The sequence below is a fragment of the Phalaenopsis equestris genome, unplaced genomic scaffold, assembly GCF_001263595.1.
Source record: "Phalaenopsis equestris unplaced genomic scaffold, ASM126359v1 Scaffold000765, whole genome shotgun sequence".
NCBI classification, from domain to species: domain Eukaryota; kingdom Viridiplantae; phylum Streptophyta; class Magnoliopsida; order Asparagales; family Orchidaceae; genus Phalaenopsis; species Phalaenopsis equestris.
The window spans coordinates 1,230,363-1,242,848 of NW_018165205.1; the positions used below are offsets into that span (position 1 = coordinate 1,230,363).

The 12,486-nt window shown below is 40.2% G+C and overlaps 2 protein-coding genes across 6 annotated transcripts in view; one reads left to right on the forward strand and one right to left on the reverse strand.

Annotated features, from left to right (window-relative positions):
* Positions 1-11,679, forward strand: part of LOC110031048 (carbon catabolite repressor protein 4 homolog 4) — a 107,258-nt gene extending 95,579 nt beyond the window's left edge. For all 5 annotated transcript variants that reach the window (XM_020734080.1, XM_020734081.1, XM_020734082.1 and 2 more), the window contains one exon: positions 11,160-11,679. In XM_020734080.1, coding sequence (XP_020589739.1) covers positions 11,160-11,525 — 366 coding nt within the window. In that variant the 3' untranslated portion in view covers positions 11,526-11,679. The remainder of the gene's footprint in view (positions 1-11,159) is intronic.
* A 737-nt stretch (positions 11,680-12,416) lies between these two features.
* The window catches only part of LOC110031072, a 1,001-nt gene continuing 931 nt past the window's right edge, over positions 12,417-12,486 (reverse strand). Inside the window, exon 2 of the mRNA XM_020734112.1 lies at positions 12,417-12,486. The gene's annotated coding sequence lies outside the window, so the exon portion shown is untranslated.

A 12,486-nucleotide genomic window follows, 5' to 3' on the forward strand; every position in this document is an offset into this window, starting at 1 on the left:
AAAAATTCATTAATCCGTGGGGGAGTAAATGGTACAGCCTTATCTCGTACGAAGACGACTCCTTGGATAATTCCATGTAAGTTACCATAGAATTTCTTAACTACTAGTACAACAACTGCAACGATAGTGTAGCACAGAACTTTAGTGTAGCACAGTGTAGCACAGAACTTCCCATCATCTTTGCACAATGATCTTATCAATCGGAGAACTTGGATTGATCAATCCATGATTAACAAACCGCTCTCATTGATCAATCTTTTCTTCGTAATAACTTTGTCGTATAATCTCTGTGCGTCGAAACTAATAAAATTTCTTCTATTGAAAACTTCATACCTTAAAGTATTTCTGAAATTTGAAACCATGGAATTTGAAACTATGAAGTTTCTAATCGTTCAAGACAGTTTTTAGGACTTTAAAAACACCTCCCAGCGGTTATTACGGAGCGAAATCCCGCCAAAGTCCGCCAGAATTCGTCCTGAACCGTCAAACTGCTCTCGCCGCTCCCGATTGGCGCTGCGGGTGCTGAAGTTCGTGTACTTGGGCACCGTTGGCTCCAGTGGCAAAAAATTGCGACGTTCATTTTTTCGCTCGATTTAATTATAAATTTTCCTCCAATATCAATATTTGACTTAATTTATAATATATTAAACTATGTAGGATTAGTATATACTAATATATAAAACACTTATCAGAAATAATAATACATAGACATATATATATGGGTTGTCTCCCACAAAGCATTTGGTTTAACGTTGTCACTCCGACATACCATTTGTCTAGTTGGGTTGACTTAACATTAAAACTTCTTTAAATTGAGGTACGTGTCCTTCATAGTAATGTTTCAAACGATGTCATTAACTTTAAATATCTTTCTAGTGTTAGAGTATTTAATAACAACAATTTCATAATGATAGACTTTAATCACTTTAAATGGTCATAACTATCTGGATTTCAATTTTCCTGGAAAAAATCTCAATCTTGTATTATATAATAGAACTTTTTGTCCAGATTCAAAATTCTTCTTTATAATCTTCTGATCATGTCATATTATCATTTTCTATTTATAGATTTTTGCATTATCATATACTTCATTAATAATCTCCTCAAGTTCATTGAGTTGCATCATTGAGTTGCAATAATTTTGCAATAATTTTTTCTCACCAGCATTTTTTAGATTAAAATTAAATTCCTTAATAGTCCAAAATGTTTCATGCTCCAATTCTACTGGTAAGTGACATATTTTTGTAAAAATTAGTCTATATGTGGACATTCCTATAGGAGACTTAGAAGCAGTTCTGTATGCTCATAATGCAGTGTCTAATCTAGCAGATCAATCCAACTTATAAGGATTTACAGCTTTTTCTAAAATTCGTTTTATTTCACGATTTGATATCCTGTTAGACCGCTAGTCTGAGGATGATAAGCAGTAGAAAATCTATGCATAATATCATATTTCTTAATTAATTTTTCGATTCTCTTATTCCTAAAATGAGATCCTTCATCAGTAATAATTACTCTCGGCATTTCATATCTTGTAAAAACATTTTTAATTAAAAATTTAGAAACACTCTGAGCATCACATCTGGGTATAGCAATAGCTTCAATCCATTTGGACATATAATCAACAGCAAGTAATATATATAAATTTTCAAATGAAGACATAAATGATTCCATGAAATATAATCCCCACACATCAAAAATTTTAACTTCCAATGTGTAATTTAGAGACATTTCATTTCTTTTAGAAATATTTTCTACTCGTTACTTCTACCGCATGTTTTAACGTATTCATTAACATTTCTAAAAAGAGTATACCAGTAAGAAAGTTATTAGTAATGATTATTTTTAAATGATTATTAATAATTTTTTCATCAAAAATATAAATCCCCGACAACGGCGCCAAAAACTTGATCCCGACAGATAATAAAGTTGTGTAAAATTTATATAAGTATAGGTAATTAATAATGGGATTCTACGCAAGTATACATATCATTATCAAATAATAATGAACTTTCTATTTAAATCCCAAATATCGATTACACGGGGAATGTTTAAATTTGAAATGATAAATTAACTAGGAAATTCACAGAAAACAAAACGAAATCACTGTCACTAATTTCGAATGTTGAGATATTGAATGTTGGAATGTTGAGATATTATCAAAACTAAATTACTTAACTATTAGCAAAACAGAAATGCAAAGTTTAAACAGTAGCTACTAATCTATTAAACTATGCTATACAATGAAGATTTCTTATGTGAAAAAATATTTTTCCCACTACAATGAGGTTTTGGTGAAATGAGATGAAATAAATTGAGATGAAATAAATGTTGAAATAAATGTTTTTAATATGTATTGTGCTAAATATGAGCAGTTTTAATTCTTTACCCTGATACAGTGTTATAGAAAACTATTGGCTAATTCTATGTTTAGTTTCTAAATCCGTGGCTAGGCTAGGGGGGTACTCACTCCCAATCCAAAGCTCTCACTTCCCTTCACCTGAAGGCTAACTCTCGCTTTAGTTTTTAAACGTTAAGTCCAAATTGGGGATTTTAGTCTGTCACCCTAAAGATTCTCTAATTTTACACCCAACAAAGTATATTTCCCTATTTATTTGCACTTAATTCCATGAACGAATTTCTCCTACATGGAATCAAATATGATCCTCATTCTGTAGTAGAACTCATACTCCATTTCCCGGATCATATGTTTCACAACCCATTTTAACAATTCAATTGGCCAGATCGAAAAATAAATTAAGTTTGGAGTTAAAAAATCATCACAATTTATTTTATATTTTAATATTGACATATCCATATTATCTCTTCATTTTACTATATCTCAGAGTAGGGAGAAAAAAAAATGAAACTACTCAGACTTCATGAGAAAGATACAAAAAAACACAAATTTCATATATAAAAGAAAGTTCTTATAATACTAATAAACAAATAACACTTATCTGAAACTTTTTCTCAAAGCAAATCTCTTGTAGCCTTTCCTAGAAAATGCAGGAAGAAGAAATCTCACTTTTCCCCTTCTCCAACACTCTTAGAGAAAGATTCACACTCAATCTCACTACAAAAACTCTAAACTCTTAAAGAAAACTCACTAATTGACTCCAAAATGGTGGTAGAATGAAGATGGAAAAGAGTATAGCGTGTAGGAGGATGAATTGAAATGAGGAATGGCGAAAAAGGAGCACTTTTATGATGAATTTCGGCCCCATATAGAGCCTCAAGTCGGTTCTCCAATAGGCGCTTCCAAAATCTCTTAAAAAAGAGTTCAAATACTTCGAAGCTTCTAGAATCGGTGGCGGAACCGACATTAGCACTGTCGGCGCCATTCTAGCGCCGTCGGCGCCGGTGTCCCGCAATTTAATTCGTCCTCTCTGTCAAACGGCGCCGTCGGCGCTGAACAAATTTCAACTTCTTCATTTTTGCTCCAAATTTCACCTTTTTTTGCTTCCTTTTTACTTTAAGTCATAAAATTCAATAACCTGCAATAAAACGTAAAAACACCTTCCATTAAAGTGCAATATCATAAAAAATGAGTATAAAATATAGGTTTAAAATTGCATATATTTTTTGTGTATCAGTGATTGACAACTTTGGGGACAGATTAGTTATTTACATGGACCATTTTAAATTTGGATTGAGGCTGTCGTTCTGTCACAAACTTCGATCCATTTTTGACAACTAAGGTGTTATTCTAACACAGGCGACACCTAACTCTTTTGCCATTTTGATGACATTTGTTATCTTCCTTCGGCAGTTGGGCATTCCATGATCCATCAAGCTCTTTTCCTACTTTGAATTCAAGGTGGACAGAGACGGGTATGTAGTTCTTCTCATCCGGCCCCAAGCTCCGGGTGATCGGGGTTGAGAGCAAAGTAAAAGACTGATGGTGAAAGTGTGTGATCTCCTCTAACCAGAGAGGCGTGGGGATCTCCGTCCGACCCATCATGCGGAGTTTGAAGAAACTAAAGACCCTGTCGGAGTCCACAGGGGTTTATGCTGAAATGATTGAGAGCCAAGAGTTGTCCGTATTTTAGTTTCTGGAAGTGGCCGTAATTAATAGGACCTTGTGGTCGGAGACTTACAGCGATATGACCAATGAGTTGCAGGATAAGTCAGATGCTAAGGAGAGAGAGAGAGAGAGAGAATGTTGTGGCGGCAAAGATCGTCAAGAAGAGGCCGAAGTCGAAGATTCCCCGAGGCACGAATGATCCTATCTCACGGCCTTGAAAGTCGTTGAGCGTCGCGCCCTTGGTGTCGGTAAGCGACTTTCCTTTTCTTTTTATTTATTTTTTTCTTTTTTTTTGAAGTTTTTTGACTGGTCGTTTATACGAACAAGTGCAGGAACCTCTGTGAGGGGGGGAGGTGGGGGGACATCAAGAGGCTTCGTCCGGATCGCCCAGTCTTCAGGATTCGAGTTCTAGAGTAGGGGCACCTCCTACTGGAGGGTCTGTGGGACGAGAGGACTTAGGCGTTTGTGAAAGGGCTGCGGCTCGACAACATACTCTTGTTGAAGTGGTATTAGCATTTGGAGAGGAGGAGAATCCTGGAGTCGAACCCCAGGGGCAGGTTGTTTCCCATTGGAAGAGGAAATGCCTGGTCAATGCGAGTCCTCCGCCGCCCCCTCTTTTGTCTCAATAAGGAGGCTCTCCTCCAAGCTGGGTCAGCCTGATGAAGGGCAATGATAATGTGAGGGGGATCTCGGGCGGACGCTACGTCATGGTGGACACCCAGAAGGATTGGTACACTGGCTTGCCCCTTGGGAAGTCATTCGAGACTTCAAAGTGCCCCTGCCACCTGGCGGAGGTGGTTCAGTCGAAGGGTTTGGATTCCGTGTTAAGGGGAAAGAGGCCCGACCCGACGTTCTTGGCGCATCGGCCGATCATTTTAATTTTTGGGCTCAGCCGACGATCATGATGCCATGACTGACCATTTTTGTTTTCGGGCTAAATCGGGCAATCTTGGCGCCACAGCTGACTTTTTTCATTTTTTAGCTCAATCGAACGATCTTGGCGCCACGGCCGACCAATTTCATTTTTGGACAGCCTTGCGATCTTGGTGTATGGCTGGTTAGTTTCATTTTTCGCTCGACCGGACAATGTTGGCCTCTTTGCTGATCATCTTTCGCTTGCATGTTCAACTTGCTGATCTTGGCATCAAGGTTGATCATTTTGTTTTGCCCGGAAGGCTTTTGTCGTTGTCGGTATTTGTTTGGGGCAGTAAGGCCATTTTTTGTTTGTCCACTTGCGTAGATCCTAGTTGTTCGATCGAAGAATCCTCTCCAGGATTATTGTCACCGTACCCTTCGTGGAGCTTGTCACTACTGGGTAGGGAACAGACTTCAGATGTTTGTTCAACCTGGGCTAAAGGACTTTAAGCTTGTGATGAGGGATATTCTCCCACTGGTCCTAATTGTCGATCAGACGTCTATGATGTCATTTTCGGTCATTCCTCTTTTTAGAATTTTTAGTTCTCCGAGTATTAGACAGATGTTCTGGTGACCTTCTGATTTTTCCATTTCTACGAGGGTTTTTCTAGCCTGAAATTCTTTGAAGGCTCATCCTCTAGCTTTAGCAAAAATCTCTGACCTTCTTGTCCGCGAATTGCATCACATTTTCTGTGATGATTCGTCCAAATGAAGTTCTGGATGACCTCTGTAGTGATCCCGGCTAGAGCCTTGGCCTCGATCACTTTGTAAAATAATTGACAGCTACCAGAAGAAACTTGCGCCACACTTTGGAAGGTGGAAATGGCCTGAGGATGTCTAGTCCTCAAACGGCGAAAGCCCACAAGCTGTTAATCAGTAGAAGTTTATGGCCCCTTGATGTTTCAGGGAGGTGTATTTTTGGCATTGTTCACACCTTTTGGAGAACGCTGCAACGTTCTTTAGCAGTGTTGGTCAGAAGTATCCCTTCCTTTGGACTTGATGTGCTAGCATCTTTCCTACTAAGTGACTCCCATACTCTATACTCTCCAAAATGGGTTTCCCAAAGAATATCCTTCGCTTCATTCTCCTTGACTCACTTCAGGTATAACGAAGTTGTTGATTTCCGGAAGAGTATTCCTTCAATCAGTAAGTACTGGGCATATTTAAATTTGAATCTTCCCGGGTTGGTGATTTCTTCTTCTATCTCTTTAGTCTCTAAGTATTTGACATAGGGATCTATCCAGCTTTTGGTCCCCTCGTTTTCTACAGATATCGCCTCAGGTTCCTCAATGGTTGATCGACTGAGTTTTTGTGGTGTCCTTTTCTCCAGACGAATGCATTTGAACGATAGGTCAACCACGCGGTTTTCTTTTTGGCCGAAATGCTTGTTCCTGAACTGCGTGAAGTTCCAGATCTCTGCTTTCGCCTTATTAAGTTACCTGATCATCATTTCATCACTAGCCTTGTATTCTCTGTTTATTTGGTTCACTACTAGTTGTGAATATGATTTTACCAGTAAGCATCGCACGCCCATTCCTTAGGCTAGATGTAACTTAAAGATCAGAGCCTCGTGTTTCGCTTGATTGTTTGCCACCTGAAATTCCACAACTACTGAGTGTTACAACTGTTCTCTTGATGGGCTACTCAAAGCCAACCCTAACCCAACTCCATATTGATTTGAGGCATCGTCCACATAAAGGAGCTATTCTAGTTGACTGGTAGGGTCTTCTTCGCCCTCGCCCGACCTTCCTTGCTTCAAAATGTCTGCTAGAAAATTCGTAACCTCTTTTGCTTTGATAGTCGTCTGAGGTACGTATGTGATGTCGAACTCACTTAGTTCAACCGCCCACTTCAACAATCGGTCAGAATGTTCAATCGGGTAAGCACTGAATTTAGCGGATCATCCGAAACCACCCGGATTGGATGTGTCTGAAAGTAGGGTCAAAACCTACGAATTAACACAATTTGAGCATATGTTGATTTCTCAATAATCGGATACCTGACCTCCGCTCCTCAGAGAACGTGGTTAGTGTAGTAGGTCGAAAATTGCTTTCCCGACTCCTCTCTGTCTAGTACCGAACTAATTGCTTCAGTGCCTACTCCCAAGTACAATGAGTTCTTCATTCGGCTTTGGGCTTTAGAGAAGCAACGACGCACCAAGAAATCTTTCAGACTCTGGTAGGCCTGCTGGCATTCAGCCGTCCACTCGAAGTTCTTGACCTTTCCGAGCATCTTGAAGAATGTCGCGCATTTGTCACCCGACCTTAAGATGAACCGTCTGAGGGTTGCAATCTGGCCGGTTAATTTTTTGCACTTCTCTGGTTTTCTTGGGCGACGACATATCGATCAACGCTTGGATTTTGTCTTCGTTGGCTTTCATACCTTCGGGAGTTAGAAGGTAGCTTAAGAACTTGTCAGTTGAGGCTCTAAATGTGAATTTTAATTGATTTAGCTTCATATTATCTTTTCTACGAGTCTCGAACATTTCTTTTAAATCTTTTATATGTCGTTTAGCCATTCGACTTTTAACTAGGTCATCATCCACGTAGACTTAAATATTTTTTTTCTTTTTGATTAACAAATATTACATCTATCAATCGCTGGTAAGTTGCCTCAACATTTTTAAGCCCAAAGGGCATTACAATATAACAGAAACACTCTCAGCGGTTATGAAAGCAGTTTTCTTAGCGTCAGTCAGGTGCATCTTTATTTGGTGATATCCTGAGAAGGCCTCTCTGAAACTCATGCAGAATGACCCACAACTGATTCCACTAGGATATCCATCATTAGCAGGGGGTAGAAGTCTTTCGGCCAAGCGATATTCAGGTTCGTGAAATCTACGCACATCGTCACTTTCCGTTGGACTTCTAAACCATGACGACGTTCGAGACCTAAGTGGGGTATTGCTCCTCCCAGTTGTCTTTTTTGCTTCAGTACCTTCTCTAATGGGCTCGACTAGCGTTTTCATCGAGTTCTTGATCCTTGCTTTATTGGCCTGATGACAGTGCTCATGTTCAAGTGGTGGCAGGCGACATCGACTGACATTTCTGATATCTCTGTTCCGGACCAAGCGAAGACATCGCAATGATCCCAAAACGTCTGAACTAGCAACTCCCTGTGCCCTGTGTCAAAGTTTTCGTTTGTTAGAAAAGATTTACCAGACTCTTCGTCGGTGATAAGAATTTCCAGGGTTGTCTCGCTAGTCTTGAGGCTCCCTTCCGTTCGACTCTGCAGGTCGAGCGGCTCCTGTTTCACACTTCCTACCGTCTGGAGGTTGAAGACCTGGGGCTGCTCCAGATCTCCTTGGACGATTATCACCTCTCCATCGTTTGAGAATTTTACTGCCACTTGATAAGCGAACACCATGCCTTTGAAGCAGTTTAGCAACGCTCGACCAAAAATGACGTTGTGGGTGGGCAACGAGTCCACTATCAGGAAGTCTCCCATCTTAGTGAATAGCTTCTCGCCTTTTCTCCCCAGGTAACTGCTATTGGCATCACACCTAGGGCCTCCTTTCTTCCAAAAAGTCGTACAGGGGTCGAAGATTGACTTGAACAAGATGTCTGCTGCTATCGGTGCCAATCAGGATACCCCCGACCTGAAAGTTGCTTATTATCCTTGTCACAACGATGGCATCATTGTAGGGATTTCCCTTAAGGGGAAAATCAATTTACGTATTTTGGGGGCAGGGGTATGGACGTGACGTTGCACGATTCCACCATCCTGAACCTCTTTTGCGGGCTCGTCGGGATGACGTTGTTCCTCCAAAAATAGCCCAGACAATCCCAACGATCCGAACATAATTCATCTGGAACTTCTAATATCGGGGCCTTGCCGTGCCTTTGGTCTAAGTTCCCCTTCTCCACAAATTCCTTCAGTTTTTTGGCCTTAATCAACTCTTCAATCAGGTTCCAGATATATCTACATTCCTTCATATAGTGGTTGTGATCTCGGTGGTAGTTACAGTACTTCCTCATGTCCGAGAGAAAGGCTCTGACTTTCATTGGTGGCGTATATTTGAAGTACTCATTGTCTTGGATGGCATCCACAATCTCCGCCATAGACACCCTCAACGGGCTGGCTCGAGGACCCTCATACTCATTGAAAGGTTACTCATAGTGTTGGGCCGGTCTTTCATTGTTTTCAGTTGGCCACTGGTCGCGGCGCCTTGCCTGAACTCCCTGATTTTTGCTTATGCGAGACCCTTTGTTATCGCGAGTGCGTCGGTTGTCTTCATACTGTGGTCGGATGGACGCTCTGGGGTTCTACTTCAGTTCCACCCTCTAGGTTTCGAGGCTCTCTTCTAGGTTTAGTGATTTGTCGGTTCTATTTAGGGGATGTTTTTTTCGGTGATGATGCGCTTCTTGGCCATTTCTAGCAACTCGACCAAATCCTGGGGCTCATGCAAATTAAGGTCATAGTGGAAGCTCTCGGACCTCAGGCCTTGCTTCAGAGCGGCCTACACCATTTCGAAAGATCTTTCACCTCTATCATCTCTCTTTGGAATCGTAAAATGTACGAGTACAAGCTCTCATTCGGTCATTGTTTATGCTGCCACAAAGACTGCACGCTTTTCTTGGGTCTCTAGGAGCTTGCAAACTGCGGCAAGTAAATTCTTCTGAAGTTCGAAAAGCTGCTGATGCTACCGGCTGGAAGCCAGTCGAACCGTCTCAAGGCCGATGATCTCAAGATGTTGAAAAACAAACAACATTTTAATGCGTCTGAAACCTTGAGTAGGCACATTGCTGCCTTGAACGAGGTGATGTGGTCTTTGGGATCTGATCGTCCCTATAAGCTTCCATTGCTGGGAGCTTGAACTTCTCAGAGGGCTCAACACCTGAGATATGAAGGGAGAAGGGGTTCTTCGGCTGGCGTGGGGCCTCTGTAGGCCTGAAATGCTCCCTCTCCACCTTCGCAGAATCGGCACTGTCTTGGTACAGTGAATCTTCAGTTTTATTAGGGCCATGATTCCGCCTTCCGCCATTGTGCGATGACACCACCTTTCGAGGAGGGTTCTGCCTTCAAGAAGCTTGCTCGCCTCCTAGAGCAGTGACAGCCCTTAAAACCTTCGCAATTTGATCTGTCATCTAGTTCATTATTTGGGTTCTCAACTCTCGTATTTCTCGCAGCACGAACTCTTTCATGAACTCTCTGATACATTCTGCGTTAGCCATGCCCTCTGATGATTTTCCTCTAGTTGTTGTTGCTGCTGCAATCCTTTTCTTGTCGACCACATGACTCCGTGCTCACCGCACTTTTCAAGATGTTGAATCCAAATCTGTTAGAGAGAGACACCTAATGAATAAGTCACAAAAGAGAGAAAACAAGCATAGAAACCCAATAATTAACAATAAAATTGCGTAACCTTTATTCATGAAATGAGCCTCCATTTATAGGAATGGTGGTCGTGAGATTACATAATGTACCTCTAGTAAAGTAGGTACGGTAGGAGGTAATTTGGGCAATACTTAAGTATAAAGCTGGGAGTCTGAAATGGTGTCCGACCGGGCATGGTCCGGGCGGCCATGCACCGGGAGTCTAAGATGACTTTCAGTCAGGTCATGATCCGGGTGGTTGCTGAAGAGTTGATTGGAAGATGTCGGTCGTCTGTCTAAGATTTGGGGGCTTTTAACATTCGCTCAGCTAGATGAGGAATCCTGGCGGATTGTCGGTGCGAGGTTTGTCTCGGTGACCTTTTGAGAGGCTAGTTGATTTTTGTCCTTCCTAGAGTTATATTTTCTCCCGGCCAACAGGAGCCAAGCGGATAAATGCGATCTCTCGAACTGCCTCCGGTGTATCTCAGCCTGCCACATCACCTTTTCTGCCAGCTATTAAATTTCTTTGAGATTTGTGCTGACACATTTTTTATGTATAGTTTGAAATTTTAAGATATGCTACATTATTTTTAAAATCTGTCAAAATTTTAAAATTATTGAATGTTTTTAAAATAAAAAAGAAAAATTGAATAATGCACCAAACAAATATATTTTTAAAAATAAAAACAAAAATAAGCAACCAAAAAACACAAAAGTGATCCCGAATGTCGCCATAATGAATTTAAATGCTAGGAAACACAGACATGTGATTCCTTAACAATTCATTGCAACTCGGCCCCCATACAGGTGCTTAATCCTTCTTTTGTGAGCTTCTATTGCTTTATTTAATATCTATTATCATTTTTGCGGAACTGACTGCCTGATCAATGTTTTAAATATAGGTATACGAGTACATCACATCAACAGTGCCGGCTAATGTAGATCATTCAGCACATCATATACGGTTGTGTAGTCTCTACGGAACAAATAGAGGAGAACCAATTTTTACAAATTGCACTCCTGATTTCACAGGAACTCTGGACTACATATTTCTTTTGGATACTCGTTGCCTGAAAGTGGTTAGCTTACTCGAACTCCCCGGTCCTGATTCAACTGATGTAGTTGGGGGCCTTCCCAATCATTATCACCCAAGTGATCACTTGCCCATAGGTGGTGAATTTGAGTTGCTTAGTGATGCCTGCTCCTCTGCAACTGATAGCTTGAATGACATGGACGTAAATTTTGTTGAGTTAAAACTTGGTGAGTAATATGAAACCCTTCATTCTTTTATGCAGAATCAATTTAAGTTAGTACAAGAGAGGAATCAGTGGTTTTGTATGGGGTTGTACAGAATTGAGTAATTATAACCAGTAATTCTTTGGCCTTGAATTATATCAAATCGGCGGTTTCTATCATCATCTATTGTTTATTTTGGAGATAGGAGTCTAACTAGCATTTTAAGGATATGATAGCACAATTTTTATCACTTCATTTTAAGCATTTTAATTATAAATTATGCTAATTTAGTTGAAAATGGAAAGAAGCAATCGTAAATGTCAATCAAATTCATTCATTAAATGCAAGTAATAGAAATAAGGGGGATCCATTAATATCATTTGGAGATTAAAATTTTATATGAAACTAAACACTTTTTAAAATAACCGCGACTGTTGTAAGAGTTGGGCGAAGCAACTGCATCTCATACTTGATTGCTTTTTATTTTGAAGAACCGAACAAGACTTTTAAGAGAGTAACTATCAATGGCAAGAGTGAAGAGTCAAAATAATCTATAGAAGTGCCTGCTGTACCACACAGTATTGAAATTTTGTACTTATTTGGAAGGCAGAACATGTGCAATTTGTAATAATTTTTCTGTAGGCATGCAGAAGGGTCTTTATCTTATTGGGCGAGACTTTCTCATGCTTTGGGGCTCGTCCAAAGGTGGCCTAAGTTGGGAGGGCTAAAAATTTGTCCCAAGACGTATCCATTGCCTCACACACAAAACATTCAACGAGTTTTGCAGTTTCTTTCAATAAAAATAACAATATATCAAATGCTTTACATAAATAATCTAAAAGAAAACCTTCATTACTTGAAAGTTAAAAATGAATTGTATAAATGCTAACATTCTTATAAATACATGCATACATATTGTCACAAAAAAAAAAAAAAAAAAATTTAAGATTATCGACAGTAAGGCCAGCTCAAAGCTTTTTCAGGCGGCGGCGG